General features: G+C 39.0%; 1 protein-coding gene across 4 annotated transcripts in view; it reads left to right on the top strand.

The window, feature by feature from the left end:
• Positions 1-25316, top strand: part of LOC126259669 (uncharacterized) — a 96479-nt gene that overhangs the window by 30918 nt on the left and 40245 nt on the right. For all 4 annotated transcript variants that reach the window (XM_049956612.1, XM_049956614.1, XM_049956613.1 and 1 more), the window contains one exon: positions 17232-17955. In XM_049956612.1, coding sequence (XP_049812569.1) covers positions 17232-17955 — 724 coding nt within the window. The remainder of the gene's footprint in view (positions 1-17231; positions 17956-25316) is intronic.

Raw genomic sequence — 25316 nt, forward strand, 5'->3', positions numbered from 1 at the left:
CAATACTTTAGTGCCAAAGGACATGCGCCATTTACAACAACAAAACACCGTGCACACACAAGTGTCTGCAAACAGCAAAAATATGTCAAAGGCCTTAGGGCAGAGACTGTGTAATACTTAGTAACAATACACTGTTTTCTATTATGAGCGTGATGTCACAACTATTTATATTAGGTTCGTTTGACCAGTTGCCAGTGGGCTCATGTGCATCTGTAGTTGACTCGCGTATGAGCAGTACCTTCTCCTGCTTCCTGTTACCTGGAAGTGTGGCTGTTAGTTGTATAGGCAGCAAGCAGCCAGATCCTAACGAGAAAAATTTTTCTCACACGCCCTAGCTGCCAGGTTCGTGCATACGCAGAGTTCTCTGAGTTGTAGTGGGGAGGGGTTAGTCTCCACCTGACCCCTGTTCGCGGTAAGTGATTTCGCTGTTTCCTCTTCGTTTACAGCGCCCACATCAAATGAAAACAAAACGGGTTTCTGCGGCTGGGAGCTATCAAATGAATTATAATACATTCATGTAATTACAGAGGGCGAAAATATATTATTAGTTTCATTTTTCTGATTTTATTTTATTTCCAAATTTTTAGCAGTCAAACATTAATCGCCTTGCAGAACAATGAAGTTATTTTTGTCAGTTTGCTAAAGATATTTGGCTTTGTTAATCTTTCCACTGAGGCAATCAATTAATTTGAAACGAAGTGTTTCGTTCCACAGTATTCGCTAGTTACAACTGTTCGCTGAATTTAAAGTGCACGTTTTCATCTTCTGCCATGTATGGCATTATGCCATAATAAAGAACTAATTATGAGATAGTACAGTACTAGTACTCCAAGAAAATTTACATCCCAAAAACCATACTGAAAAGCTTAATATTAGATGGGACTGGAGAAAAACAATGTGCACTTCAAGCCGAATTATGCATTTTAGTATGATTTACGAAATTCTGATGCTTTTGGAGTATCCTCTGATGTCCTGTTTCTTTTATGTCATAATGTAACCTCTCTAAGTGCTTTATACATAAGAACATGCAGGCTTCCTACACCACTGCAGCTGCGCACACTCAATAATGCCTGTTTTCTGGCACTCTCTTTCAACTGCTAAATCGAATCTGTTTCTAACAGTCTCGGGGTTATATTGCGAACGATGGTTCAAAAAGCGTTACTTTCAAAGTAAATTTCTTTTTACTCAAGATGAATTATGTTACGTGTGAGAAAGCGGGATTAATTTCTTGAATCAAGAGCATTTAAAACTGAACACTTTGAGGACCAGCCACTTACAAGAGTTTCGAGCCCAGAAGACCAGACATTTATATCATTATTTTAAATTTACTGGCACATTTGTGTGCAATATTATATGTGAAAGCTTAGCTTTTCTTGTAGCTATACTATGTATATTAATGTAAACCATTAACTTTTCCTCTTCGTGTGCTCGTGCTACGTAACAGTGATCTTGCTATTGGCTGACTATAGCAAGTGTCCTATGCTCTGAATATCTGCTGTCATTGGCTGGTGAGATCACGTTGCATGAGATATGACTGGCTTACGAAAGGATGTCGCAATCTCGATTTCAACGCTCCAGAAACTAACGTGCTGTGTTTGGTGCAGTTCGAATTTATACTTTCGTAATACAAAAATATGCAGCGTATATGTAGCTGCACATCAAAGGTCTTTCCAAAACTTCTCTTCCCCATTTTTTTTCCAGGAAGTTCTACGCTAGTGTATAAAATGTGGACCATTCAAAGGAGTGATAAGTTTTACAGTTCCAAAGGAAAAATCTATGGAAAACTACTGTCACTTAGCACGGAAAAGTGTATTTTCGCCGGGAAAACGTATACTTTTTAAACGAGATATCCGTAAAAAATCCAGGAATTTTTTTTACTTGTCCACGTGTACACCCTGAAACACAAACAACCCCAGCTATCACCATTTTTAACATTTATATACCTCCAGGCAGGCCATGTACTTACTTTGAGATGGCCACCATAATACAACCTCTCCCATGCCCCTCCACCTCTTCTCGTACTTCAGGACTTTAATGTGCACCAACAGCTGTGCAGAAGTAATACTTTGCCTGATAGGGGCCTTCTGATTGGCAAGTTTCCTTGTAATCCATCTTCCTAATCTTGCCACCTCCTTGACAATACTCCCACCCACTTCAATGCCTCCCATGGCAATTTTTTGGCTATCAACCTTACGACCTTATTTCCTAATAATGTGGCTTCGCTACAGTGATCGCCACATGACGATCTTTGTAACAGTGGCCACTTTCTGCTGATCCGCTTTCTTACCTCCACTCAATGGACCAATTATCACTTTGGGCTCTTTGAAGAGCCAACTCACAGTTGTATACCTCTGCTGCCACTGTCACTCCCCCTCTTCAGATTGCATCAAGGAGGTTTTGGGAGATGTCTCCAACATGGCAACTCACTCAGCTGGAACTGCTATTTTCCTTTTCATGGACACCATTTGCTGCTGTGGAGGACCAGAGACATTGCAGCAACTGTTTAGGATTGTGGATGGGCCCCGTAACATCTCAAGAACACCTTTCACAAACTACTCTCCTTACTTTTAAGTGGCTTTGCACTTAAGGTCTCCTATTTAATTAAATGAAGTAAGAAGGGCTCCTGGTGTATTACATTTCGTCCTTACGAACATTTGCTGCCTCATGCTAGGCGTGGGCCAAACTCCATAATCTTCTGGGCTGCTAAAATTAAGCAACTGTTCTGGATCTCTTCCTTCAGATTGTATTTGTACAAACAACTGATTTTTGCTGAACACCATGAAATCCACTTTGCAACAGTGCTGGCATCATCATCTTTTCCAGCTACCTTCAGAACACATAAGTGATCAATTTAAGAGATCTCCCTACCCTTAACACCTCCCTCCCCCTCTCTGTGCCATGCCAAACTACAATGAGCCTTTGATTGGAACTGCTTGAGGCTCTTGACTCGTCACACGATATGGCCCCAGGCCCTGAGTCAGTTCACAATCAGATGATCCAACATCTGAATGTTCCTCAAAATCACTATCTACTCAGAGTTTTCAACCCTATTAGGCTAGAAGGTGTTTTCTCCTCACAATGCGAAGATAGTATCATCATCCCAGTCCTTTAGCCAGAACATCCATTGACAGCTACTGACCAATTAGTCTCTCCAATGTCCTCTACAAACTGTGTGAAAGGATGGTAGCATTTTGATTATGCTGAGTTCTTGAATCATTGGGTTTTTCTTTCCTTCCCACCAGTGAAGTTTCTGGGAGGGACGACCCACAAGTGACAATTTGGGAAGCAGCAATCCAACAGACTTTTTCTAAACATCAACATTTCATTACACTCGTTTTTGACTTACATAAAACATCATTTGGCACTGTCACATTTTACTTGCCTTCCATGACAGGGACTGTCAAGACTCCCTACTGATTTTTAATCATCAGTTTTTATCCCAGCGGTTGTTTCAGGTTTGAGGAGGTACATTGTTCAGCTCCTCATGGTTCCAAGAGAGTGGCTTCTCTCAGGTCTCCATTCTGTGTGTTACACTTTTTCCCATTGCCATCAGTAGGCTAATTATCTCCATCAGATTGTTTTCCAGCCCTATGCCTTATGTCAAGAACTTCTGCATTTGATATAGCTCCAAATCTGGAGCCTTGGCTGAATGGCAGTTATTGGCACCATCCGAAGGTACCCTCCTCTTCGACTTTTTCCCATGGCTTCAAAAATGAGTCATGCAATTATGTTGTCCTATCCCAGTCCATCCTGTCCCAGAACACTACTTGTATACATAACCAGTACTTGGATGTTGTTACAAAGTCCTGGTTTTTTGGGGCTCCCTTTGATAAAAACTCATGCGCACTTATGCAATCACCACATGACAATTTACCAGTCCAACTTGTCAAATTATTTTCGCACACAAGGTGCAATGACCCCCTGACCCTTGCTCTCAGGTGAGATTATCAGTTGGAATGTACCTTGAAGCCCTCTTCTGTGACCTCCTCCTTAGAATTACTCCCCATGTTTTTTCCACACCTATGCAGATCAAGAATAGAGACCAATCTATTTCAAGGACCTAAAGTTCCAGGCACCCCCACGATCATTAAATGTCTGTTCCTCTCAGTTCTTCAGGATTATCTGAGTGCTACCATCATTTGCACCAATGGTTATAAAACCATGGATAGGACAGGAATAATATTTGTTGTTGGGAACACGCAGTGTTTTTACAATAGAGCCGATAGCCATCAACAGAGTCGTACATTTTATGTATCAGACCTCCCTCAGCCATGTTTTGATTTGTAGTGACTCAGTGAGCAGTTTCCAGGCTGTTGATTGATGGTACTCTTGTCATTCTGAGATATCTGTTATTCATGACTTTCTCTCTGATCTTAGTCATACAACTTGCTAAGTTGTCATTCATTGAGTTCCAAGTCATGGGAGTATCTCAGGGAATGAGCTGGCTGACTGTTTGGTGATGCTAGATGCAGATTTGCAGGTGCAGATCTCTCCTCACATGGAGATGGAACATCTGGTGGGATACAGTGCCTCCTGTTGCATGCTGGTGTGGGTCTGGGAGACCCTCAACCCTACCTCCTTTGCCAGAAACTTAGTCGTCTGTCTTTTACTGTATTTTAATTGCTTTTAGATGGAACTAGTGCCGCCCCCCCCCTTTTCCAGTTTAGGGGTAACACTTCAATGAATTATGGGTGTCTTCTCTCATTAATGATTTGAATATAACTGAAATATGACAGGGGTGGGACAACTGTGGGAGGGGTGGCCCCATCACACGGGGACACTCGCCTGATTATTTCTCTCATCTTATTTTGTTATTGCTGGTCCAGCTGATACCTATTACATTTTTAGCCTTCTTGCTTTTATTCTTACAAATCTTCTGTGTAGAAGGGATTCTTTACTTTATGACTGTCTTTGCCTTTAATTGGGTTGGTGGTGAGTTGGATGTAGGTGTGATTGATCTCACCACAGATGAGACCTAAGAGTCCCCTCATCTGCTCCGCCCTATGTACTGATCTCACCCATATATTTTACACATCCTTACATTATTTCTCAGCTCTGGCATGGATATAACATTTAATATCCCAGTCTTATCACTCCTACATATTTTCAGAATCCGATCAAAGTTCTAACTCCATATCCCTCTTAACCAAAGAGCTGAGGACCATACTGTTTAATCCCTTTACCCCAAATCAACAATTACTGTTGAAGCTTCTTATACATTCCTGATACTTGGTGTGTGCTTTATCTTTTTGTCTCAGCTGAGACAGTTTTGTCACACAAACAAAAAATATTTTGCAAACTTCATTTACAAATAGATTCTAAGGAGCTTACTACATTTCTTATCAGACCTATGATTTTCTGTGATTTTGGTCATACCTTCTTCTCATTTTTCTTTTTCCTTCCTCCTGTTATTTGTTTTAATAGTGGACAACAACAATAATTATTATTTAACATGTGCACATATAAGACAACACTCACACTTCACATAGAAAATTTATTTATTGCAATATGTGTTCCATAAATCCATTTTTGTGTGGTAACGAATGGATGTGGAATGAGTCAAAACTTTTATTTCATTATTACATTTGTTTCCATCAGGACAATAAACAAAGATTATGAATACAAATTGAAAATAATAATAAAGTAACACAGTCAGTAAGTTCTAATTACACTCTCAAACAGAGGTTAAGATACAATTTTCAGATCTTATATTAATCTAATTAAAGCAGAAGATATATTGAATCAGAAATACACAATAATACATGGCAAATAATCTTATCTCTCTCTGCTATAGGATTCTTCTAGAGAAAGAAACTTTTTTCAAGCAAGAACTCCTTTAATTTACTTTTAAATATTACATTACTACCTCATAGATGTTTAATATTACTTGGAAGTGCATTGAAGATTTTTGTGCTTATGTATTTTGCACCTTTTTCCACCGGAGACAAATTTTTCAGGTCACAGTGTATATCACATTTCCTTCTTGTGTTATGAAGATGGTATGTGCCATTTGTTTCATATTGAGGAGGATTGTGAAACATGAATGTCATGATTGAAAACAGGTATTGTGAAGTAATGGCTAGTATTATTATTTGCTTAAAAAGGTTGTGACATGAGATTCTTGTAGGTACTCCACATAAAATTCAGACAACCTTTTTCTGACTCGTCAAAACTTTTTCAACGGTGGTGATTTGCCCCAGAAGATTATTCCATAACACATAAGTGAATGAAAATAGCCAAAGTAAGCAGATTTTAAGACATTGATGTTTCCAGTTTTGGCGATTATCTAGATGGCAAATGTTGCTGAACTAAGCCTTTTCAGGGTTATCTGTATGTATGCCCAAGAATTTCAAACAATGTACTCTCTCTATCTGCTGGCTCCCATGTGCAGTGTTTATCTCATGCGGGCTTTTGTGACCAGAACGGAAATGAATGTAATTGGTTTTGCTGAAGTTTTTGATAGAGAATTTACTGTGAACTAATTCAGAACATCCTCAGGTAATTGGTTGGCATTTAATTCTGCATCAGAGGATGTCTTACTGCCTCACAATACTTGTCGCTTGTGGAACCCCATACTTTACTGTTTCCCAGTTGGACTCTACCCATCCTACCAGTGTATTGTTACCATCCAACACTATTTCCAGTTGTCTGCCCTGTAGATAGGATTTGAGCTAGTTACCCATTTATCTTCAGATTCCATAGTGGTGTGCTTTTGTAAAAGTATTCTACGATTGACACAGTCAAAGGTCTTAGACAAATTGCAAAATATATCCACAGGCAATATCTTCTTGTCAAGGCATTCCAAAACATTACCGATAAATGAAAATATAGCTTCGATTGCGGAGATACCTTCTCTAAATCCAAACTGGTTTTTAATAATTATTGCAAAGATTTTTAGATGACTGACTATCCTGGCATATATTAATTTTTCGAGTACTGTAGAAAATATAGTCAAAAGAGAGAGAGGATGATGATTTGCAACATCTGAGACATCAGTGTTTTTGTATAGGGGGTTTACAATAGCATATTTCATCCTGTCAGGGAAGATACCTTGGAGATGTTGTCAACACCAGTTGACTTTTTGCTTTTTAAAGAAATAGTGGTTTTTCTTACTTCCTGTACTGTTATAAGAGCTATACCTATCTGCTCTAGAAAATGACCTTTCAGTATTTTTAAGGCCTCTTCAAAGGAGTCATTGTGTCCTGTTTTCTCAAGGACACTTAAAAAGTTCTCATTAAACATTTTTGTCACAATCTCTTGATTTTGTACTTGTCTACCTTCATTACTGAGAACAATATTTTGGGACCTACTGGGGAAATTTGCACCATTGTCGCTTCTTATCACTTCCCATACTGTTTTGAGTGTGTTACAAAAGAACTTTTTTAAGAGGAAATTGTGTCAAGTTTAAATTTTCTTTGTGTTGTTCACTTGCTGTAGTGTCTGTTCTTGTCACACAACTGAATATTAGTGTCCCAGCAGAGATTGTTCTTGAAAAAACTAGTTCTTCAGCTGAAGTCCCAATAATAAAATTTTGCATGACATAAACATGAAAAATTCTATTCAAATTTTCTTGATAGTGCAAAATTCATTCAAAAAGACAGCTACAAGTTTCATCAGTGTCTATTGTCACAATAAAAGTGTAATTAAATGTTTGTAACCCTTATTTAACTAACACATTTTGTACTGTTTACTAGTTAGATAGGCATGATCTAGGCCTAAATTTTCCAAGCTATAAACATTTGAAAACCTGACCAAACATGCCTTATAACTTAAATTCTCTCTATCAGTACAAAAACAACCACCACCAAAGACCTTTGTGTTGTTTTTTGCTTACACACAGCCAATCTCGTGTCCTTGACAAATTTAAAACATTCTTTAAACTTAACTATTCTTTCGAAACTGACCATGAGTGAGAAATGTAGGAGCTGTTATAGGATATTGAGTAGAGTGATTTGTTGCCAATCTTGTAGGAAATACTTTCACTGGGGGGGGGGGGGGGGGGGGAAGCGGTGGGGGAACGTTGGGAGAACAGAAGAGGCTCTCTCCTGGAACTGCAGAATATGCAGTAGGAACATTTTGATTGGGGAACAGGAAAGAAAAATCTGTGCATGTCAGGCACAGTTGGAGGAAGCAAGGAAGGAGCTGATAAGGATCAAGGGAGGTAGGGGGGAGGAGGGTGGTTGGGAACTGGCAGCTGGTAGGAGGATAGGGAGAAAGAGAACGTGATCTGAATCTAACACTGCCAGAGTTAAGTGGAGGAGAGCCTCAGGTAGAACGAGGAGCACAAAATGTGCATCACACTTCAACCAAGGCCAAGAAGCCTAGGAATGTTCAAAGTGTTAGGAAGAAGAAAGTGCTGCCGTTAGGTAGTAGCCATGGATGACGTGTAGGCCCTCAGTTACAGGAAAGTTTAGGGGCAGCGTACCAGGCCACTAGTATCTTCAAGCCAATTGCAGGGCTGAGTCATGTGATAGAGGATCTAGGGTCTTTATGTAATGACTTTACAAAAGAGGACCATGTAGTGATAGCGAGTGAGGCAGGAAACAGTTTGGACAGGGATGGGGCATATGACATAGGTGGTGACCTGTACAAGATAGCTTCCCTGACTCATGGCACCAACATACACTTTGTTGAACTGTTCCAGCGTCATGATTGACCACACCTTGATGGAGCTGCGAGGCGAATCAATGTGGGGTTAGGGATGGCTCTGAGGACAACCAACTTTGCTCATGTTTCTCTGGTGCCCGTCGGGACTATCAACCAATGAGGTTTCACTAGGCATGGCCAACACCTATACAGGACTGGGAAGGGAAGATTGGTACAGCTGATTCATAAAAATATAGGCGGTGGATCTCAGGCCACACATGGTCAAATACCTGTTGTCATAGGTAGGAAAAGTAGGTCTTTTTTAGGATAAATACAGCCAACAGGTTCCCCTGCCTAAAGAGTATCTCCAGCAGTTTAAAAAATACTGAAACAATCACTCACAAGATAGATTTTAACACTTCAAATATCACAGATACCAGATGTCACAAAGAAATAAAAAACCATTGGAAAGAGAAACATGGGGCATTTCTCAGACTTAACTATCCTCCATCAAAACATGCAATCAATAAAAAATAAAATACAACTATTAGAAGTTGAGCTCCAATCTTTGAACTGCACAGTAGTTTGTATTACTAAGCATTGGTGTAGAGACACAGAAATCTAACATGTAGTATTATCATTTTATGAAAGTGCAAACTCTTACTGCAGAACTTCTCCACTGCAAAGGGTGGAGGATCATGCATTTATATCACAAAAGGAACACAGTTCAAATCAAGACATGACCTCAGTACAGTAAGTGAAGACAAACACTGAAATATCAGCTATTAAATTAACAGGGCTTGATATCACCAAGAAATTAATCATTTTGTGTGTGTATAGATCTCCCAATGGTAGTGTGGACACTTTTTTCAATAAATTAACAGAAGTTCTAGATGAAGACTCCAGTACAGAGGTCAACATAATTCTGTGTGGGGACGTTAACATCAACACTAATATCACCTTTATAAACATCCTTCAAAGTTTTGGCATCTCCCTATTGGTCAATAGTGCAGCAAGGTTTACTACAATGACTGCATCAGTGATTGACCATGTGGCCACAAATATGGACAGGGAAAAATGTGATATAGCTGTAAAAGATCTCGGACTATCAGACCATCTCTGTCAAATAACAACAGTAAAATCAGACATTGAATCATTCCCTAAACTACAAGCCTAAAAACGACATCTATCAGAAATCAAAGTAAAAGATTTTTCAAAAAAACTAGAAAAACAAAGCTGGGATGAAGTGTATAAGGAAACGAATGTGAATATGAAATTTTCTAAATTCTCCATGTTGTTTAAACTGAACTTGGAAAAGGCATTTCCAAAATTATGCATGTCTGTTTCAACATCTCACAAACACAGATGGATAACAGCAGGTATTAAGAAGTCCTCCCAAACACTAAAACAACTCAGTTCCATGAAAAAGATTCGCAATGATCCAGAATTCTTAAATTTCTATCATAGATACAAAAAGATCTACAGGAAGGTGCTGACTGCTGCAAAAAAGTCATTTGATGCCAAAATTGTATATAATGCAGAGAATAGAAGCAAAACAGTCTGGGATGCTATAAAAAAGGAAACCGGGAGAGGCAAACAAACACAGAATAACATAATGCTAAGGGTGAGGGATAAGGTAATAAATGATCCACAGCACTTAGCAGACTATGTAAACGAGCATTTTTCAAGTATTTCAGAGAAGTTACAGCAAAAATTCCCCAAAACAAATATAACACCTGTAAATAATGTTGCACTAAATACAATGATGTTACTTCCAACCACAGAGAATGAAGTCAATAAAACTGTTCAAAAACTAAAAAATAAAAAGTCAGTAGGTTTAGATGAAGTACCAATGTGTGTACTGAAACAATGCATAGGGATTACACAAGGCCCCTTAACAAATGGAATAAATAAATCCTTCACATCAGGGACATTTCCAGAGCAGCTGAAACAGGCAATAGTTATACCTTTGCTTAAGAAAGGTAGTGCAGAAGACATAGAAAATTACCGGCCCATTTCCCTGCTGTCAGCATTCTCAAAAATAATAGAAGCAATTATGAAAGACAGTTTAATGAATTATGTGAATAAATACAATCTTTTAAGCGAATCACAGTTTGGTTTTCGAAGTGGCAAAAATATGGAGTCAGCCATAGTAGAATTCACAAAAGTTGTACTTGATGCTCTTGATAAAGATAAGTGTGTCAGAGACATATTTTTGGATCTTTCTAAGGCATTTTATACAACCGACCACAAGATTCTATTAAATAAATTAGAAGTGTTAGGAATAAGAGGGGTAGCCAATGACTGGTTTCGATCATACCTAGCAGATAGGGTAGAAAGAGTAGAGATAACGCATACTTCAAGTAGATCTAAACATTTAATAAAACACTTATCAGAACCAAAATAAATTAATATAGGGGTTCCGCAAGGTAGCGTGTTAGGACCAGTTCTATTCCTGATATACATCAATGACTTTCCCAGTGGTGTTACTCATGGTGCAAAAATTCTCTTTGCTACGGACAGCAATATTACAGTCACTGAGGAAACAAGATAACTCCTTGCTGAGAAAGCAAATGAAACTCTGAAGGAAGTTTATGATTGGTCAATAAGCAATAAAGTGACATTGAATATAAAGAAAACTAATGCCATGAATTTCAGTTTGAAGAGGAAAAATGACAATATTAAATTAAATGTAGATGGCACCTCTATAGATTGTGTAACAAGTGCAGTATTTCTAGGAATGAATATTGATTCTCAGTTGAAGTGGTGTGAACACACAAAGGTAGTTGCAAACAGAATATCATCAGCATGTTATGCCCCTAGAATCCTATCATGAGTGTGTAATATGCAGTGTATTTTAGTTACATATTATTCATATGTACACTCAATTCTTAGCTATGGCATTCTTTTTTGGGGAACAAATGCACAAAATATGAACACAGTTTTCAAACTCCAGAAAAGAGCCATGAGAATAATAGCCAAAAATACTAGTCCAGTGAATACATTTACCAGTCAGTTGTACACATCAAAAATAACATTGGTAATTACTGCACAAACAGCTCTGTCTATGAACATGCAACAAGAGATAGACTCAACTTACGTTTACCAAGAAAAAAATAAACATAAAACTCAAAACAGCATTTTCTACCAATGAATAAAACTGTACAATAAATTACCAAAAGAGATTAAAGAAATTGCAAAAATACACTTATTTAAAAAGGCAGCTAAAAAGTACCTGTTATGCAATATGTTTTATACATTGAAGGATTACTTAGATAAAACGGAGTAGGGGCTTGATAAAAAAAATGTTATAGAAATAAATAATAATAATAATAATAATGATTATAAAACATCCAACATTCCACATAACACCTTCACTTTGTTTTTTTCCTTCTTTTTTCCTTTCTAGAAACACTCTCCTCTCAAGCTGTGCATAGCACAGTACTAACACCTCTTCCTCTTTCTGAGCTCAACATCTCAGGGTTGCTGACTCAGTTTTTCAGTATAGGAAATGGGAAGTTGCAGTACAGAAAATGGTCCAGAGATCACCAGTGTGTGTGTGTGTGTGTGTGTGTGTGTGTGTGTGTGTGTGTGGTGGTTGAAGTGTTATGAAACGATGTTTGTATAGTGTGTGCATTGACTGATAGTGAGATATGAGTGAACAGTGTGGCATTACATTATTTAATAAGTTATTTGTAAAAAAAAAGTATTGTATACCGGGAGTAGAATCTAATGATTGTCTCTAACTAAAAGTCTGTAAATATACGTGTATACGAATTAGCTTATTTTAAATTGGTCTAAACTTCTAAATAGTTTGACATGTCCTATACCCTTGTAAAAAGATATCTACGGACGAATAAAGCTGCTGCTGCTACAACTACTACTACTACTACTACTACTACTACTAGTAGTACTAAATATCAGTGCCACTTCATTACTGAAAAGATTATACTTGGAATTGGCATTTTCTAAATTGTCACAGGTCTCCAGTCTGTGGCTTGGATATGTGATGTAAAAGTCTGGATATTTTCTACATTAATTGTCCTAGCTATTTTCCAATTTGTGCCACTGTCATTCTCACAGATACTTGCACTATTAATAGTGAGTCTTTGCCTATTGTGATCAGAGAGACCGTTCAAGACTTGCCTGGTTGTCGTATCATCTATTTTAGTCTGGTCTATAAATATATTATCGATCATTGTGCTTGTACATGAAGTTATTCTAGTAGGGAAGCTAACTGCAGAAGCAAGATTATATGTAGTCATCAGATTTTCTAGGTTTAGTCTGTCTCTGCAATTTGTTAGAAAGTTTAAATTTCCCCAAGCACTATCACATCTCTTTTGTGTTTGAGTAAGTATATTAGGAGAGCATCTAAATTGTTCAAAAAGAGATTAAATTTCCCTGAAGGATCTGTGTACACTGTAACTACTGATACATGAGAGTTATTCAAAGACAATTCTATGGCACATGCTTCAAAATGTTGCTCTAAACAATAATTCTCCACATCAATTGTTCTTCATGTGACACTGTTTTTATCGTAAATGGCAATACCACCTCTTTCTTTACACTTTCTACAAAATGATGTAGCTAAGTAATAATTATTTGTCACAAGTTTTTCTGTACCAGAATCAGTATGGTGCTCACTAAAGCACAGAACATCGGCTTAATCTATACCTCGTGGCTCATGGACATTGATTAAGTAGTAGTTTCAGTTGAAGGTCTGGACATGGTATTTTTGACTACCGATTTCTCCAGTTTGGTCTTTTTCCACACACTGATTGATTGAGAAGAAGCACTTTTACCTTGTTTATTCACCTGCCAGTTGTCCTCTGTAGCGTGCCTATACCGAGTCCTACAATTATCTTGTGTAGTGGTACACTCTTCATTCAAGCAGAGTGTCCTGGGTTCACATTGTTCCTTGCATTTGCAATAATGTCATAGCTTATAGTGGCGAAATGATTTTTCCCATACCAGTTGAGGTGAAGGCCATGAGGGTGTAAAGTTCTCAACCAAATTTGTGAGCTTCAATCCTATGAATATTCACAGAACTGCTGCAGATTTCTGCATAATGTATATTTGGAGCTATTACTGCCTTGTTTACGCACAAGGATTGTATTAAGTCATGCCTGTGTCGATTGTCAAACACAATTACATTGGAATGCTTCAGGAGGTTTAGAGCTGTTCTTAACTCATTAGCGGCATGCAAACCTTCTTTGTGTGCAACATCATTTGAATCACCATAGATCACAATGTAGTCTTACTTGGTTATCTTTTGAGAAGTATCTGTTACTGTTGATAGTACTTGGTCGATGCGAACACCTGCTTTGATATAACCTATGGCACTTACCTCCTTGTTCGAATTTTTTATTTCATGGGAAACACCTCTAAGATGACTATCATCCAGTAAAAACATTTGTTGTGTTAGTTAAATTTTCCAGCTTCTCGAGCATTGGAAAATATTGTTTTTATTTTCAAGTGCCAATTTTGGCTGGAGGGGAAGCACAGGTTGTTTAATTTTTGCAACCTTTTTCTCTTGGCTTATGATTTGATGGTTTTCTGATAAATTACTTTGATGCAGCACATGAGAATTTATATGCTATGATCTGTGCAGCCAGCAGCATGCATTGGAGTAATGGCATTATTAACATTATCTTCGGCCGTTGTGTAAACTACTTCTTTATTACACCCGCTTTTGGCCTGATTTCCAGTCTTTAGTTTATTATGTTTACTTTCAGTATTTCTCAGCCTGTCAGTTAACACTCTGTTCTCTTCAATTGATCTGCACACCATTTCTTGCAGTGAGTTAATAGTTTCAATGACTTTGGATTTGTCAGGGTGCACATCACACATTACACACTTTGTACTGAATGGTTTCTCACCGTAGTTTACGTAGCACAAGACTTGGAACTTTGCAGAGCACTACTGCTGTATTTCTTCTTACCTTTGATGCCTGATACGTATGAGAATTCACAAAAACTGGATGTTCAATTTCATTTAACTCTTTACTCATCCCCATCTTGAAAACTTGTTACCATTGTGCAAAACAAATAAAACTTTTTCCTATTTTGCAGCTGTACCTATCCTTCAGGGCATCCCAAGCGAATAATATCATATGATTTTTTAAATTTTCATCAAGACATGCCCAATAGTTGTGCGTTCCACATATATTGTTCTTAATATTACATTTTTTTCCACATATTGAAACTTAATTTTTTGAATCAGTCTTATAATTATGTGGTTTGGGTATATTCTTCTTCTTCTTCTTTTTCCCGTTCTTTATAAACATCTGGGATTAAAGCACCTTGTGCTTGGATGAGAGCTGTGCTTAATTCCAAGGACAAACTCCATTACCGCCAGTATAGTAAATCCTTGAGACAGTTTTTGAGAAAGTGTAAAACAAGCAATATATTCAAGAAATAACACTCAAAGAACAAAGCAAAAACAATTTGAACATTATTTACAAGAAACAAACAAAAATAGTGATCCAAATTCAATTTAGCTCCTAGAAAATAGCTCCAGCAAAAATGGTGATGCATTGAAATCATTGACCTCCAAATCCAGTTATTACTTTTTCACAGTGGGTGCAAACATTGCACCTACTAATAAAGAACTAGACGTGGGTGCATTACACTTACTTCTCCAGTCACTTCATTCACTGCCATTAGACATTATTTTTAAAAATGAAATTCCTAAGGAGATTACAGAATTTGTCAGATCACAAAAAATAGTAAATCTTTTGGTTATAGTGTACCCAGCAGAATATTAACATCTGTTGCAGACTTGGTAGGACTACCTTCCAGCTGTCTTTGCAATCAATGAATCACTGCACATTTCCTAACACTAAAGTATGATGTAGTAGCAGCTATTTATAACACTGGAGATAGGCAAATCACCTCTAATTACTGATCTATTTCACTCTTTCCAGTCTTTTCAGAAATGTTTGAGAAAATGGCCTATGACAGAACACTATCACATTTGACTAAGAAGAACTTGTTAGCTGCATCTTAGTTTCAAATTCAGATAGGACTCTTCACAGAGAAAGCAATACAAGGTGTTACAAATAAAGTCCTGGCAGTAATAAACAAGAAGAATTATTGTGTTGGTATTGTCAAGGTCTTTGTGTGCTTACAAAATTGTACTTTTCGAAGTAAAATGTGGTGCTAATGGCATCCCTCTTGCATTAATCGAATCTCATCCTTGTAAGGGGAAGCAGAGGGATGTCACTGACAGTCTATGTTATAGATGTGAAACTGCCCTCAGAATGGTGGGGTGAGAGAGAGGGGGCAGGTTGTCTTAACAGACACAGCTCAGATGACAGCTGAACATGTCTGCTACAAACAGTTTCAATCTTAATATCGCTGAGACTTGTGTTATATGGTTTCAAATGAGCAAAGTGACCTGCTAGCACCAGAAGTAGATAGGAATAGTCATACACTGTGTGTAAAGTCACATGGGCTCAAGCTATACCCGAGAAATTCTGCTCAGCTGTTTTGCCTTTGGAAGTCTCTCTCATTGTGTTTCCCTAAAGGTAAGAGTGTCCAATTATATTGTATAATTTCACTCCTTGTTATCTAATGGGATTATCTGGGGCATTTCACCTAAAATAAATACTGTTTATTCAGCAGAAGTGTGAGTAAGAATATTGTACTAAGTGTATAACCACACATTTCATAGAGGTTTTTATGCGGTCACATTCACTTCCCGGTACATTTATTCCAGAATGTTTTTTTTTTTTTTTCCTACAATAATAAAAATCAGTTTCGGTTGAACTGAGAGCTACACAATTACAATACAAGACACGAGAATATTTTTTGTGTTACTTTGGCTCCTTGTCTATGGTTCAGATTGGATCTAATTGCACAAGGGTATTCACATGCTCCCATCCACCATTGAGCAAGAAATTGGGAATCCCACGTGATCCAAAAGAAAATTAAAAACGTAACTCATTACACACTCTTCTGCAAAGTATCTGAGTATTTAGATTCGAGAATTACAGAGTTGTGTTAGCTTCAGGACAAATAGCTGTTTTCACTGTAAAGCATGACAAGCAATAATACATCATAAACAGGACTCAGTGTTTCTGAATATAGGTAACAATTTTCTTTTTTAAATACCAATGTAATAAAGTAAATATTAAGCTAAAACAGCAGCTATTCAGTAAAACAGCTCTTTCTTCTGAATTTCTTTATTTTATATTTAGCTGAAATAGCATGAGTAGCACTAAGCAATACACAGTGTAAAACTAAGTTTTTGTGATTTGTCTTATTAATGAATATCTTTACTCATCCCATGTCCCTGCAGGTTTTCCTTCATATGGGATCTACAGAATATAATGAATGAATGAAAAGTCTACCTTACAACTTTGTTACACTCCCATGTCACTATTTTATCCCATATCTCTAGACCTGTCATATTAGTGGCTACGAAGTGGTCATTGCTTTTCTCTCTGCTCTGTATTCCTGTATTAGGTGACTACACTCAATTAAATTTCCCTAATCCTTTTCTGTTCTCCACAAGTTAAGAAGTGCCAGTGTATGCTCTGCACTGACTGTAGTTATTACAGTAATATGTATTTGTTTGGTCAAAAGCAGTTTACTTTTTTATTGTGCTTTATTTTATAAGAAATTGTTTTGCTTTTTTTGCAGTTCACATCAAGCTAAGCAGTTTGTCATACAGAGTGCTGAGTTTCACAAGCTGTGCCACACACTGAAGTTACAGTCAAGATCACTTGAAATAAATGAGACTATTGAAGCACTGAAAATTGTTTCATTTTTAGGTCTTCCAAGTTCGAGTCCTTTGATTCAAGTCCTTTTACAGCTAGTCAGGTACAATGTCAATGAATTGAGTTTACAACATATTGTATTCCTTGACTTCATCTTAAAGAAATTTGATAGTTGCCCCTTAGTAGATGCACTGAATATTGCTCTACCAATTGTTTTTGAAATACAGCTTCCCATCAAATTAGATAGAGAAAATCCATCACATATGGCAGAAATGCTGCAGTATGCTGTGAGGAACAGTTTGTCTGACTCAATAGTTTCGTTGCTGATTGACCGCCTTACAGGAACATGTCACAAAATGGACAAAAAAACAGCAGAGAATATCACATGGGTTTTGCTTGATGTGGATCGACCTGTACTTACTATTCCATTTCTTTTACGTCAGACATTGAACATTGTTTCAGAAAATATTAACAGTCTTTCATTTGATGAAGTGCATGCACTTGTGAGTAAAGTTGTGAAGAAGTATCGGAAGACAAGTGGTAATTTTTATCATGAAGAATTTTTGGACAGTTGTGCATCGTATGTGATTGAAAAGCGGTGTACCTTGGAGAAAACTTGCTGGATCCTCAAGAAATTAACAAGGCTAGTAAGTTTAAATATAATATGCTCTTTTATATTTCATTCTTTAGTTTTGCTGTGATATGTGTAAGAAAATAGCTTTAGCGCTGTACAAGTGTGAATCAATTATTCAGATAATGTGACAATTAATAACCAAATACAGATAAGAAGGAAATTCTAATTAATAAACAGCAGAATATCAAAGGATCTTAAGGATTCAAATGCTCTCAGAACCAGTGGTCCCTTAGTTAGGAAAAAATGGATTTTTTTGTGGGGATGCAGAAATTTTTATGGGATTAAACTGGTTAAACCGTAAGTTCAGTCAACCGAATGAGGGGGTTAAGTTGGAGAAAAAAGATGGGAAAGTATAGAGATTAACACTAGCAACAGATGATATCCAAAAAAGTCTTACAGTTAGACAATGAAAGAAGAAAAGAATTCTAAATGGTAAAAGAGAGAACATGAAGCACAAAGGTACAAATAAGCTATGGCTGAAACACAGTAACCAGTGTCATCTTTTTAAAAAATATGAACGATCTCCATTATGTGCTACATTTCTGCCACCCTCCAGGCAGCAGCTCCTTATTAGTTCTTTCCATTTTCTATCCTCAGTTTTTCTACTGAGCAGTGAGATTTTCTCAACTTTTGTTTCCTATTACCACAACCATTACATCACCCTGCTCTTCTGATGTCATTATATTGTCCTGTACTCAGGTGCTACTTTTCTTTATAGTCTTGTCTTTACATTACCAGATCTTTTCCTATTGTTCCTCATGTTCCATTCCATGTCATCTGCATTTTGTTGGTTTCCTTGTTCAGTTGTTTCCTGCTTCAGTTCTGCTTGCATTTGAGAAGTGGCACCCCTGTCCTTGCAAAAACCTACACCATTTTCCATATAATTTGTAACTTGAATTTTTCTTATTTATTCCTTAAGATATTGGTCTGCTTCTCCTTCTCTTTCCCTTACTCATAATACATCCTGTCTTACAGTGATATCAATCAGTTGTGCCTGTACTGCTTGGATCTCACTGGCTTCTCCCCCATTTATTGACTTAATCCTCACTATTTAACAACATTTATGTTCGTATTCATCATCAGTGCTGTCTCTCTTCTTTCTGGATGGAGGAACTAATCTTGAAGGAAAACATTTTTCATATGAGATCCAAACCTGCTATTTACATTGTGCAACACAAAGGGGTTTATACTGACTGAACTTTAATAACTCAAACAAAAATTACATACTTTTTAATCATATATAGTGGTATGATTTTATTGATGATTATTTACTGTTGAAGATGTTCAAAATGTCCAACATCGGCAGCAGTACAGTCTCTGCAACACTGCAGAATGGATAGTTAAATGTATGTTATGGTTGCCATTTTAATGGATTCAGAGACAATCATAATCACCTCTCTCATGTCATCCAGTGGATGCAACTTTGTGGCATGTATGGTATCCTCTATAGTTCGGCATAGAAAGAAGTCTTAACAGCATTAAATCGGGAGACCTGGGTGGAAACTTAACACTTCCTTGTTGGCGTTTCCACCTCTCAAAAAATGTTTCATCCAGGAATTGCTGCACACCATTATTGTAATGTGATGGTGCACTGCCTTGTTGGAAAAAAACAATCTTCATCCCAGTATAGTTGGTGAACAGCTAGTACAATTTGTTCATGCAATATGGTAAGATACTTCAGAGCTGACCCTGTTCCTTCAAAAAAGAATGGCCCCACAAGTCCTCTGACAGGCATGCCATGCCAGACTGGTAATCTAGGAAGATTAACAGCTCATATTTTTCTATAACAAGGGAATTAACTCTTGCCTAGTACATACTGTTATGGCAATTGATGGTTCCATTCAGTTTCAAATGTCATGTCATCAGATCAAACAATGGTGTCAGTCAATTGTTCATTTTCACAAATGCATTGACAAAATTTGAGGCACTTATTTATCATCCTTACTTGTCGCGGGGAGAAACCTGGGAATGTAAGGTTCCACTTTGCTTGCTATGAAATTCGTTGATTTGCTGACACCTGATTCATGTGCAGCTTGTTATATTGGATTTCTTTTCTGGATCTTGTGAAAGCTTGTACCACTGTGTGTACTCCTCTTTCGTCCATCAAAGATTTATTCCTGACACACTGTCCCTTCTTCAGATAACTTCCCTCTTAGATTTGTCACATTTTTACATTATTGTTACACGTGATGGTGATGCAGTGTCATACTCTGCCTGCCATGGTCTCTGCACTTCTTTCATGATTTCGTATTTTCAGTAACACTCTAAAATCCACTTTCTTTGCCCCATGGACAAGTCTCCAGCAATCTTGTTATTTATTTATAGTCAGTAGCAACTTGAAATAAACAATAAAAAACAAATAAGTGACTACACACACTAGTCATGAGTGCACCACAGAATTACAATTGGATTGAGGTCATCATTAATTCATCTTTGTTATTAAAGTTCAAACAGCATAAACCGCTTATTGAGACACCATGTATTTTGTTGGCAATTTCACAAATTATGTTAATCACCATATTTATGTCGGGTAAAATCGTGTTTATCCAGCATTATATTATTTTATTTATTTGGCTAGTATATACACTGATGCGCCAAAACATTATAACCACTGCCCAGTGTGAGTCGGAATGCTAGCTGGTGTAATTATGAGCATGCAGCACAGGAAAGGAAAATATATAAGTAAAGCACACACGAATGGGGAATCATTGTAATGTCAATACCGGAAAAAATGGGGAAATCCACTGACATTAATGACTTTACACACACACACACACACACACACACACACACACACACACACACACACACGCTACCACTGTCATGTTTCTGGGCACTAACCTAGGACTGCTGTTGCATCTGAGGTAAGCAGCAGTCTAGCTGAGGAGGTATGTGTGGGAATGTGGGAATATGGAAAGGGGGATGGTGACCGGGGGGGGGGGGGGGGGGGATATGAGGAGTCAGTGGTAGTGGGAGGATGCATGGGACAAGTCCTGCATGCAGGTCTATTGCAGGAGTACGATCCATGAGGCAAATGGTTTTCATTGGGATTGGAGGAGGGACGGACAAGGATATTGGATAGGTTGAGTGATGGGCGACCATTGTGAGAGGGATGGGGTGAATATTTTTCATTTCAGTGCATGAGGAGAGGTATTCAAAACACTGGCAGAGAATTTTATTCGTTTACTACAGTACCAGGTGGTACTGAGACGCAAGAGGAGTGCTCCAGCTGGCTATTGGCTTTGTGAGGAATGGTAAATGACTGGGGAAATACAGTATAGGAGATCTCTTTCTGAACAGTGTTGGGAGAGTAATTTTGGTCCGTGAAGGTCTCTCACTTAGACCCTTTGCATATTTGCAGAGGAATGGCTGACCACTACAGATGTGGTGACCATATATGGCTAGGCTTTGGGAGGGCACTTCCTAGTGTGGGATGAATAGAATCTGTCATAGTGGGAGTATTGTTGGTGATTGGTAGGCGTGTAATAGACGGAGTTGCTAGTATAGCCATCCTTGAGGTGGAAACTGACATTGAGGAAGATGGCTTGTTGGACTGAGGAGAAACCAGATGAAGCGAATGTGGGAGAAGGTGTTGATATTCTGGAGAAATGTGGATAGGGTGTCATCACCCTCAGTGCACATTGTGTAGATGTTATCAGTGAATCTGAATGAGATGAGAGGTTTGGGATGGTGGTGTTCCTCTAGATGGCCCAGGAACAGGTTAGCATAGGATGGTGCCCTTTGGGCACCCATTGCTGTACCACAGATTTGTTTGTAGGTGATGCCCTCAAAAGAGAAGTGATTATGGTTATGGGCTAAATGTGTTGGTCCATAAGGGCAGAAATTCTGTCTGTGGGCTTCAGTGAGTGTCGTGGGTGGCTGGATTTATGTGCTTCAGGAAACATGCAGATGGTAGGAGAGGTGGGATCGAGCAGAGAGAGTAAAGATTTGAGGAGGGACTGGAGAATCTGCTGGATTTCAGGAATGGAACCACTGTGACAGGGCTTGTATGTGGACATATCTGACAGCTGGTGGGCCAGCCGCGGTGGCCGTGCGGTTCTAGGTGCTGCTGTCCCGAACCGCGGGACTGCTATGGTCGCAGGTCGAATCGTGCCTCGGGCATGGGTGTGTGTGATGTCCTTAGGTTAGTTAGGTTTAAGTACTTCTAAGTTCTAGGAGACTGATGACCTAAGATGTTAAGTCCCATAGTGCTCAGAGCTATTTGAACCATTTTTTTTGACAGCTGGTAGTGATACTTCATCAGGTAATCCCTGTAGTTCATAACCACAGTGGTGGAGCCTTTGTCAGCTGGTAGTATTATAAGGTCAGGGTCAGTTTTTAGGTCTGAATTGTGTTTCTTCTTGCAGATTTGATGTTGGTTTCCATTTTGAGGGATCTGGGGAATGATGGTGAGGTATGATTTGATGTTAAGAAATTCTGGAAAGTTAACAGGGAATGATTTGTGGCAAGGGGGGTGGATTATGATTAGATGGAGGAGTAAATTCTGAATGGAATCTGATTTGTAGTGTTAGTGGTGAAACCGTGCTTCAACTGTAGGGACCAGGAGAAGGAGAGAAGGTCTTTTTAATAAGCCCAGCATAATTGAATTTGGAAGTGGGGCAAAAGGCTTGACCTATGGGAAGGACTTATACTTCTGTTGGGCTGAGGCTTTTGGAGGACAGATTCATGAATGTGCTATGGGTTGGTGTAGGCTCTGCGTTATGTAGCATAGTGGGAAGAAGTTTCAGAGGGTGTGGTAGATTTGGTATGTCAGCAAAGCAGGGTTTGGCAGCTGTGAGGGTGGGAGAAGTTTCATGGAGGCACTTGTAAGCACAGGGATAGTAATAGTCCAGGGCATAAGTATGAGGTGAATAGATTGAACAGTTTTGTGAGGTAACATATTAGGTGCTGCTCTAATACCAGGAGGGCAAGAGATTCAATCTAGGATATGAGATGCAGGAACTTGGATTGCAGAGCAGGAGAGTTTGTGGATGGAGAGAAGGTAGTACAGGAGGGTTTGTAAGAGTGTGTCCTGAAGCCTATGGACTGACAATTTGTACAGATAGAGATCACTGTGGAACAAGGGGCTGCAGCTAGAGATGGTTAATTTAGTGGTCAGGCCATTTGGGCGGATTCCATGAACTTGGCAAGAATGCAGGTGCAGAACATGAGATTGGGCTGTGGCCAAAGATGACCAAACATTTCTTCATTGGCACACATGGATGTGCAAGAATCTATAGTGGAGGATAAAAAAACACACAGAAATGTGTGTGTGTGGGGGGAGGGGGGGGGATAGCAAAGAGGATGAAATGGGTGAAGATGTAACATGAGTAAGTAGATCTTATAGTGAAAATTGATAACGGTGTGAAAATGAAGTGAGTGGGGTGCAGGTAGGTGGATGGAGATGTGTGAAGAAAGGGGGCAGCAGACATAATTGTATTACATGAGGTCACAAAATTGTATGATTGAATAAGACGAAAGGGAGGGGGTTTAGGCGTGGGTACAGCAAAGTACGAATGGTGCAGGAAAATGCGCGAGGGTGAAGGGAGATAGTGGGATCAATTTTAAGGTCCATGAATGATAATATATCAAAAGGTAGAATGTGGGACATGAAGTGTTGCAACCTACAATCTGTGCAGGCATGTAACTCACCTCTGGCTGTAACACCTTCTACAATGCCCTCTACCTGTTCAAGTTCCATCAGTCCATAGACCTCATCAACCTAGTCCTGCAAATCACCCTTGCATTACCTACTTTCCATCCATAAAATTTTCCTGCTCTGCAATCCCAAATTCCTGCATCCCATCTCCCAGATTGAAACCCTTGCCCTCCAGGAACTAGGGTAGTATGCACAACATCACTCCAAAAGGAAACTGTCCCATCTGTTCTCCTCACACTTTGCCTTTGACTACCATTACCCACCAAGACTACAAGTGCCTCCATCAAATTTCTGACACAACCTTTCATAGCCACCAAACCCTGCCTTGCTGCAATGGCACAGTCATGAACTTATCCTCCAAAAGCCTGAGTCCCACAAAAGTATTAGTTCTTTCCAATCTTTGCCCCACTCCCAAAGTCAATAATGTTGGACTTGTTAAAGGCCTTCTGTCCTTGTCCTGATCCCTACAATTGAAACACTTTTTCAGCATCAACACTACCAATCAGACTCAATCCAACTGCCGGCAAAGGCTCCACCACTGTCTGCACCAGCTGTCAGATATGTCCACATGCAAGTCCTGTCACAGTGGCCCCTCTCCAGAAATCTGACAGTATCTCCAATCCTCCCTCAGATCCGTATGTTCATCCCAGAACCACTTCCTGAATTTCTCTCTCTCTCTCTCTCTCTCTCTCTCTCTCTCTCTCTCTCTCTCTCTCCTCACCCTCACCACTCTCTGCACTCCTACCTTCTACACGTTTCTTTAAGTACATAACCCTAACAACCCATGACCCCTATTGTGGCCGGTTGCTGTGTCCCCACAGAGAGAATCTATGTCCTTGAGGACCAAAGCCTTCAGCCTATTACCCATAACCCACCGTCCTGTACAAAAGTCACCAGCCATTTCCTCCACTGACTTTCCACAGCTTCTGTTCTTTTACCGCCTACCCACAGCACATCATTGTCAATGCTCTCCCCCCCACCCACCAATTTCTGCAATCTCTTGACGCTACTAGCCACTATCTGTCCTGGCACCTGATTGACTCCAAACGTACCAACCTCCTCCCTGGTCACCATAACCAACTATATCCTCACCTGCAACTGCTTCTGCTTTGAAGGCATCATCTACAAAAGATTCATAAATAACATCTTCATGATCTGGACTGAAGTTGAGGATACCCTGTCCACATTCCTCCAGAGCATCAACACTTTCTACCCCATTCACTTCACCTGGTCCTCCTGAGCCCAACATGCCACCTTCCTCAATGTCACCCTCCACCTCAAGGATGTCTACATCAGCAGCTCCTTCCATATCAAACCTACATACTACCAGCTACCACCCATGGCACACCAAGACACTGAGAAGTGCTTACTATACAGCCTAACCACCTGTGGCCATCACAGGTATAGTGGTGAGAAGTCCATCTGCAAATACGCCAAAAACAGGTCTCCTGTGCCTTCCTTCCCCAGTCATCTACCATCCTCCACATACCCACTGTCCGGCCGCAAAGGAGTATGTAGGAAACTATCACTGGATGGTGAGTCATTTCTTTTAGCCACAATGTGATGTGTGTGAACCATTAGAGCCTAGCTTCCAGCCTTGTTAAGCACACTTGCAGTGGAAAAAATATAACTATGAACTACACAAATTAATATCTGTTCTGGTTTCAGACCTGTCCAAATGAAACTATGTACAAACTCATGTATTAATAATTTAT

The sequence above is a fragment of the Schistocerca nitens genome, chromosome 5, assembly GCF_023898315.1.
Source record: "Schistocerca nitens isolate TAMUIC-IGC-003100 chromosome 5, iqSchNite1.1, whole genome shotgun sequence".
NCBI classification, from domain to species: Eukaryota; Metazoa; Arthropoda; class Insecta; order Orthoptera; family Acrididae; genus Schistocerca; species Schistocerca nitens.